At 39.1% G+C, this 8,864-nt stretch overlaps 1 protein-coding gene across 1 annotated transcript; it reads right to left on the minus strand.

Annotated features, from left to right (window-relative positions):
- Positions 1–668: 668 nt before the first annotated feature.
- hoxa4a (homeobox A4a) lies at positions 669–4,271 on the minus strand. Its single transcript, XM_010893042.4, has 2 exons — positions 2,392–4,271; positions 669–1,849 (listed from the first exon to the last, which is right to left on the minus strand). The coding sequence occupies exons 1-2, from the start codon at positions 2,807–2,809 to the stop codon at positions 1,512–1,514; spliced, it is 756 nt and encodes a 251-aa protein (XP_010891344.1). The 5' UTR covers positions 2,810–4,271; the 3' UTR covers positions 669–1,511.
- Between the last annotated feature and the right edge of the window lie 4,593 nt (positions 4,272–8,864).

The following is an 8,864-nucleotide window of genomic DNA, read 5'->3' on the forward strand; positions in this document are numbered from 1 at the left end:
ACTATGAATTTAGGCCAAATAATGTAACAGAGACACCAGTTACTAAAACAGCATAGCTGATTAGCAGTTTCCACCACCTTTTTGGAGTTCTCACAAACAAAAAAGTGTACCAATCTGTTATCATTTTTGGGTTCAAGGTATGTTTTTTGGAATTTATTGTTTCCTGGTTTGTACTTTTTGGTTTTACGTAGAAACAAGCTCAAAAGAGGCCTCAAAAGAAGCACTTTGAGCTTGTAGGAATATCGAAATATACTAATAGTGGATCAACAATCCAATATTCAAGACCAAGTGTTTTTTTCTGAGAAACCAGATAACCAACCACACAACTTGAAACGCATTCTGTCAAAATTACGTAAGAAATATACTCTGTAAGAAGATCAAGTGAATTGTCCACATCATGCATGGACATACGAAACACTGCTAGCTGATAGGATAGCTAATTCAAAGGAATTGTTCCTATTTGAGAATTGTGTAAAGTTTTTTTTTTTTAATAATAAATAGCTTTGTTATTTTATAACTTTAAAGGAACAAGCACCATACTATTGAGATCGCGAGCATTGTAACCATCCACATGCAACAGGTAAGAGATATTGTTACCATGCGAATCTGTCATGGAACTCAATGCATATTACTTAGAAATGTATTACAATCTAATACCCAAACCAATATCAGTCATATATTGAAGTACATATTTATTTCACGGGGAGTTTCTTGCATGGGCCTAAACTACATTACAATGTTACAACGTCAGTTAATCAGACAACATATACAAATATTCACAGTTTAGATCACAACACAAAATTGTGAGACACTATCACAGATAAAACTAGTTAACACTTCAACACGAACAAACAAACAAAAAGGGATGCCTTTTTTAAAAGACAAAATTGATTCAATATTGTGCCTTCCTATGATTTTTCCATTGACATTAGGGTTGAAAGACACCTGGACATTACACGACTTAATAACACATTCAACAGTAAACCAACTCACACACACGAGCTTAATCCTAACTCCGACCCAAACCCATCCTAAAACATCTGATAGCTCGCCGGTGGGCTTTCCTAAAACATAGTCTTTCTTTCAAGTATATTAGAACTTTCCATGAGAAACAACAAAAACATTGCATAGAGGAAAAAGAAAAATGAGCTCTTGTGTCTCTGTTCTCATTCGCTTTCTTTTTATTCTATGCAATGAGAAGTATACTTATAGTCCAAAGTCCTGCGGTGCATTTGAATGTGCGTAATTCTTCTGTCTCAATAAACAAATACATACATTTGAGGTGCCTTCGTGGGCAGCAAGTGACGGATTTCGAGCTAAAAAAATGAGAAGAGAGCGAACACACGAAGAGAGGAGGATGAGAGCGGACAAGAAGGACGCGTCAGGCCCAACGGCCTAGGGAAGGGGTTAATACTGTGAAGGACATACTCGAGAATCGGTCCACAAAATTCCGTTGCTGTGTTCTGTTTGCCTTTCTCAGTCTGTTGTTTTTTGGCGCGAGGGTTCCATCACTATAGGTTCGATGCGCACGGCGTGGGAACGAGCTGCTGGTGCGTGCCTGTTTTGATATGCTGCTGTTGTTGCTGCTGGGCTCCGGAAGATGAAGATGAGCTTGCGGAGCGAATCTTGGTGTTCGGCAGCTTGTGATCTTTCTTCCACTTCATCCTTCTGTTCTGGAACCAAATCTTCACTTGACGTTCGGACAGGCACATCGTGTGTGCAATCTCCACGCGCCTGCGTCTGGTCAGGTAGCGGTTGAAGTGGAATTCTTTCTCTAGCTCAAGAGCCTGTTGGCGGGTGTAGGCAGTGCGGGACCTCTTGGGCACTCCTCCATTGTAACTAGCATTGACTGGAGAAAAGCAAGCACACACACATATAAGCAAGCAGGTGTTACTGCCACATTAAGCACGATAGTCCAAACACTGACACTCTCCACTGGGCACATTACAAATGTTGTTCTCCATAAAAGCATGTTGGTAGGCTAATGGGAGAATAAAGCTTACGATGTTTTGTGGGGGCTTAGCCTCCTCCATTTCTGTTGCGTTGAATGACCATAATTTGGAGACGCCATGTGTGCAAACACTCGTATCCAGGGACAAATCATGCCTTAGAAAATGATTTACAAAATCAGCGGGGTTGGATATTACAGTTTGGCTGTGGTCCAGCCGTGGAGGTAGCATAGTTTGGGTTAAAAAGCAACAAAGACACATGGCCCTGGCAGACAAACACAGGCAATAAAATTTACGAGGGTTCTTAATTACCGACCCCGCTGCTCGATGGTCGTAAATTTCCGTTGTAAGGGGTGCTACTAGTGCTGCCTCAATGGGCGTGCATACGTTCCAGTGGTGGCTTGCTCAATTGTTCCGGTATTTAAACGTGGCGATAACTCACCGGTGTTAACGTGGACCTTCTTCATCCAAGGATAGACCACCGGTTCCTTGCCCTTCTGTGCGCTGGGATACGACTCAGCCGCGAGGCTGCAATCTTTGCTGACGTCCGCCACCGCACCAGTGTCTGGGACTGGGTTGAGGCGAGGGCCATGGTTCTGGCCAACGGGCTGAGGTTGTGCGTGATGTCTGTCGGTAAAATCATCAAGCCCATTGCTGGGGACATTACCGTAGTCGTAGCTCGGTTCTGTGTAGTTTGACCTCGGATACGACGCCTCGTCGTGGTGGGGAAAGCCCGTATCTTTTGGCCGTTCGTAGTACTCAGTAGGGGCGGGGATGTATCCGTTTTGTTGATATTCGTCGCATGGAGGAAAGGAAGGTTCGATATAGTTCGAGTTTATCAAGTACGAACTCATGATCATTAATTTGTGAAGTGCAACAATACTAATTTTTATCGCGCTGTCGTTTTTCTGATCTCCACAAAACCCTCCTACTCTCTATCAAATGTACAAAGTTGTCTGGTCACGTGTAAAGCGCCACCAATCACCAGGTCTCCTGTGGGCATCATGTAAACAGGAACCAATGAAAAGCTTGGCATTGGGAAAATGAACATTGCTCGGAATAGGCTATGTTAGTGTTTTCTTTATGAAATCAAAATAAAAAAATAAAAAAATAATCAAGTCCGTTATTAACACATCAACTAGAGTAAATAAACATTTAATCTAGAATTTTAACCCGCAGGTTTGTCTTCAGAGAAATATTACATTGGGCTTCTCTAACTGATTAAAATGATGTTTTTTGTTGTTGGGATAAACAAATTATAACAACTGAATTATTATTTTTATTTAGTATTTTTGGGAAATATTACATTGGAGTGCTTTTCTAGTCCTCTCCTTTCCTAAATACTTCCCTTTCTTGTCAATTCTGAGTTGGTATTGTCGTGCGTAAAATGTGCATCTGTGCCGTAACAATTTGCGGATTCTAAATGACATGGAAACTGTTTACATAGGTAACTGATACAGAGAAAACTAGGTAATAAGCATTCAAAATCAAGGAGTCAGATGCCTCACTTGATTTGAATTACCAAAAAAGCCAGGTACAGTTTAAAATATTTCTGGTGTCCTGTTTTGGGAGTAGAAGATACACTTTATGTTTTTTAAACGCATTACAGTCGGCACTTTACTTCCAATCAGGTTGCAAAAATGCTAACTTAATGTAGTTTACATATGGCTCATACTATGATGTTACAATATTGCTGTTGAATTGCAGGCCAAAGTGAATCTAGTGATTTGGACAAGGCCAACGTTAAGGTCAGAAGAAACAGACGTTTCTTCTTCAGTTTATAATAATGTTAGTAAACGAGAAACAATACATTTTATTGACAGTAAAAGCAACTCAAAACAAAAGGAAATGATTCAAAATACATATTTCTAAACTTATTGACGACTGACTTTCTACAAACCTTGTACTTTTTAATAAACAGAGATAGGCCTAAAGGCGTTTATTTTTTTTTAATTGTCTATGAATGACTGTAACTAACCTGTGGCTTTTACTACTGCACATTGCAGTATTTAATATTCAACCTAAAGAAGAAAAAAAAATTGCGCATGCTACTGAGGTGGACGTCAGATCATGATTACAACAGCAAAGCAGCTATTGCATTACAATAATACTAAAACTAATCGCCATTATCATCATCATCATCGCCATAGTAATACTGGTAGTGGAAATCAAAATAATCAACTTAAACAACTACAAAACCAAACAATGGAATCAAATAGACTCAACGCCATCCACCCAGATTTAAGCTATCCTTGAAAAGGTAACAACCATGAACAATTAAACAATAACTAGTACTGATTAATCCCACTACGAAAAAAGTGCAACTTTACTGTCATGGTAGAAGCCTCCCTGACCGTGTCTCTGCGCCACCAGCGTCTCGTAAACTGCCGTCTTCACGACCTGTTTGTCCTCCATCTCGTTAATCCATGCCGGAGGTGAAAATATCGAAGAAGCCTCCTCAACCAAACTAGCAACACTACGGAAGGTGTCCACTACCGTACATGTAAAGAAGGCCCAGTGCGTGGTGCCAATGGGAGGCCAAACTTCGGAAATATTGAAAGCATTATTTTTTTCTTTTTTTTTCGTTCCCCCTTTCTATTCGCTCCCCTAAACAGCGATAACTTCTCTCTGACCCTAAAGTGACACCGTTTCCATTTTGTTTCTGATTAATCTTGCCCATTGACAGTCTTTGTTAAACAACAAGGCGTGCCCTTCTCCAAAGAGGCGACATTTTCATATTTGTTAGACGCAATGACCTGAAGTTCACCCCGGACTTGGACTTCGGGTTTCCATGGTCTACCCGACTCTGCGGAGATAACGAAGCACTTAACACGGATCAGCACCCAATAGCACCCCAATAATAATAATAAAATACGTTGAAATCCCAGGATTTAGCGTAAAAAGCCATGTAGCCACTGAGGGACTTCTGTGTGTGATTAGCCTACCGAACTGAAATGTCATTGACTCCTAGTCAGGGTTAGATTTAAAAATCCATAAATATGTACATTTTTGATATCTTTTGATCATAATATATATTGCGGCTCACCTAGGCTCCTGTTTTTTCTGTTCAGAAAAGATCCTGGTGCTAGATTTGTGTAAGACATAAACGACAACAACAACAGTGGGATTTTTATTTTAGTCCCAGGCCTATGTCCTACTAATTGTATTCATCTAAACTTGGTTGGCAGGTGTTAAATGACAATCTAGTGTATTCTGCAATTCACAATGACAAGGGAGAATCTTTTATTCAGATGATCTGGCCTCCAACGCATGTATCCAAGACCACCTGGGAGCCTATATATCAACATAATGTGCAGGGTAAGAATACCTAACTTGATATATACATTTACATTCTAAACAGTGTTATATATGTATTATATAAATATGTGCAGGTTTGCCTCTAATCCACTCTCTAGCTCCGTAGTGGGCTAATTCCGAATGAGCGACAGACTAAGGAGTCCCCAATGATTTATAGTCTTTCAGCCTACTATTGACTTGTTGCTGTAGACTATTATGGTGTCTCTTGTTTTACTCTGGAAAAGTTCAATTTAGTAAGCGTCTGCAGGCCTTTTGCTATAGACAAAGTACATGTTTTTTCTGTCTATTTAGGCGTTCTGAAACAGCGTGTGTGCGTCACAAACGTGATAATACGTTAGGCCTAAAACAATACATACAGAAATTAACATTCAAACCCTCAAATTCAGTGGTTTACATATTACGGTGGAAGTACGGAAATATTATCAACTGTTGTACAATATATATTTTTAAATATCTAAGAAATAGGCCTACCAATCTTAAATTGAAAGTTGCATAAGCCTATTCAAAGTTTTTCTGATAAGTATTCCGTAGTTAAATTTGTCCCAGGCTTGTAGTTCATTAGCAGAAGAGCAATATGTGATATTATGTTTCAGAAACATTTTTGCGTATATAATACAGTACAGGTAAAGGCTACTGTGTGAGTAATAAGTGTATTTTCAATTATTTTTCATTGCCATGCACACTGTATCATAATACTGTAGATAAGAAAAGTGCTATAACAAACTGATCAAATATGACTTGCTGTAAGTTTATTATGATGACCTGGCTGCAGCGTGTACGATCCCATCAGCATTCACAGCTTGTAAAAGTTAAAGGTGATCACTGTTGTTGCAACTACATGGAATGGATATGCTATATATCGAAATAAAGAAGAGATGAGTGGTGTGAAGAAAATGTATGGGTAAAATAATATGAATAATTGCCCGGATTAGAATTTATCTCGACGGGCAAATGCCGCTACATCCAGCGAGTGTTGTAGGGAGTAGGTTTAAGTTATTCTCATATTTTAAACCACATGGCCTTCGTTAGGTCTGCATTATACCCTTTGCACAATCAGCTTTAATAAAAGTGGTTAAGATTAAACACAACTCTATTTTCTTAAATAGGCAGTTGTTATAACCCGACGTAACCCAGGGCATACTGTTTTATAAGATAAAAGTAACTTATTTATGATAAATGCACATCAAGTCATCGTATTATTGTTGTATCTCTTAACTCTGTAAAAAGGAATTGAAACAGAATTGCTAATAGGCTTGGCTCTTGTATATTTGATGAAAAAATAAGAATGACCCATTTGGAAATAAATAGTTCGGGTGGAATCACTATTTCGTGTCCAGTTTGAAAGCAGACACGTTTTTAGGGAAAAGCGATTTAGCCAGTCTTTAAAAAACAATTATATCTATTACATTATAGGAGGAAAATAAAGAAAAAGCATCCTCTTTTAAGTGGAATAAAATAAGAATTGATCTCAAATCCTAGCATTTTTGAAGGAAAAGATAACGCTTATGTTCGATCTGTTATGCAGATCCATCCACTTTATGACTAAATGCGGTTTCAAAACCCAATAAAATTTGAACATCGTTGTTTTTGTTTTGGGGAAAAAAAAGTTATAGGAATTGATTGTTTTCATTACAAAAAGGACACACTTTTTAAATAAAAAAAATAGGACTTCTGTTCTCAGCACAGGGAGAGAACTCCTAAATGTTTTTAAGGAGGCCATTTGGGGGGATGTGGGCATAAACCCATACTCATTACCCTGTGACCCGGGTATGAGAATCAATCCTCAAAATGCTAATTTTGCCCTCGTCCCTAAACATATCAAATGCAATTTATTCAAAGGAAATTCACCAATCAACCACCCTAATAAAATGCCGACCACTCAATCTTGGGGCTGAGGACGGGTGGGGGCCCATTCGCCTAACACGGGGTCACCCAGCTTTCAGGGTTCACCTGGAGTGCACCGTCAAACATATGTAATTCAAAGCTATTCTATCTTTTGTGTGGAGAGTCAAGATCGCTATTATAACGCTGGCATCAGGCCTCAACTGAACAGATGACAGAGACTTGTTCAGCCGGTAAACTTTTGACCCCGATTTTTCCTCTTCTTTCCACGCTAACTCAAGCACACCAGTCCCACCCCTGTGAGACTGTGCTTCCCGGGTCGAGATTTAAGGATGCTCGGGAAGCAGCAAAATTGATTTGCATCATCTCATTTTTGTTTCAATGTAAGTATTCGAATAGAAATCATACTTAACGATTTAGTTACATTATAGGTAAGGCCTGTAATATAATACTGTACACCCAACATGGACCTTGGTTACAATTCACCGCCCTCTGGAGTATAGAACATCTCTAATACAATATGCAAATTATATTATCCTTTCGTTTGGATGGAGGCAAGCAAGCCGCCCAAGGAATGCACATGTCCTTCATACCTTTTGGCTAGCGTTTTCACTCTATGCCTTACATAAGCGGTTTGTTAAAATGCGCCAGTCCCCAAACCCCAAACAAATACTTAATAATATATGCTAATTATATTAACTTTACCGCGATGTTTATTAACGCAAGCAAACCAGCCAAGAGTATGTGTGTGTCTGTGTTTGTGTGTTGTGCTGCTTGTACTTGTGTCTTCTACTCTCAAGAGGTTGGCTTCGGGTGACCAACCCAGTCGAATATGTGTGTGTGTTTCACCCCCAATCTCAGGAGCTGGCTGCGGGTGACACTGAACTTGGCCTGAAGCGAGCTCTGCTGGTGGCTCCACGAGGATGCAGATTCATCTTGCTGCTATGGCTGACCCCGCAATGAACCGTGCAAAGAGGGCGATGGTTATATTTTCTCCTGCCTACCATTGTCTGCCATGCTGTGCAACTCATAAATGACCACCATTTCTTTTTTCATTGTGTCACAATGGTGATATTTTCTCCCCATACGTGACAACGATTTTGGAATAGAACAATGGTTATACCTTCACGTTCTACTCCACAAAAAAACGAATACAAGGTTAAATGTCGTTGCGTTGGTTATTCGTTTATACCGTTTTAAGTTTACAGTGGGAGAACTGGGTACGGGAATTAGGGTTAGGGTCAATCCATGTTAGATCTGTAGATGATTCTGAGTTTGTATTCAATTGATCTATTAAGGTAAAAAGTAAAACTTGCAATATAGCTTAATACATTTCTAATAAAGACATTTAATTCTGATTCTTGATGTATTATTCTGAGGTAAATGTATAGAAATGTTATTCACCACTGATAAAATAAATAATTCTAAACACCAGTTTCGAGCCACTAAACATTTGATGGAAACCAAATTAAAATAACAGATAGAAAATAGTCTGGATGATCATTTCGGATATTTCAATACATGTTTTCGTTTTCTACATACGGTAGGTCCACACATACGTAGCATGCCAACCAAACCAAGCAATTGCTTATTATTAAATTGTGTAGCCTGACAGTACCTAATAGACCATAACCTTTGCAATTAAGCAAAATTTAAATGTGTATAAATACATATGAGCAGCATACAACAACGGACATTGTGAGCATGATGAAGAAGTAGACCCATAAAGCACGACACTGTAGGCGAAGTAAAATA

This window comes from Esox lucius, chromosome 10, assembly GCF_011004845.1.
Source record: "Esox lucius isolate fEsoLuc1 chromosome 10, fEsoLuc1.pri, whole genome shotgun sequence".
In the NCBI taxonomy this organism is placed as follows: domain Eukaryota; kingdom Metazoa; phylum Chordata; class Actinopteri; order Esociformes; family Esocidae; genus Esox; species Esox lucius.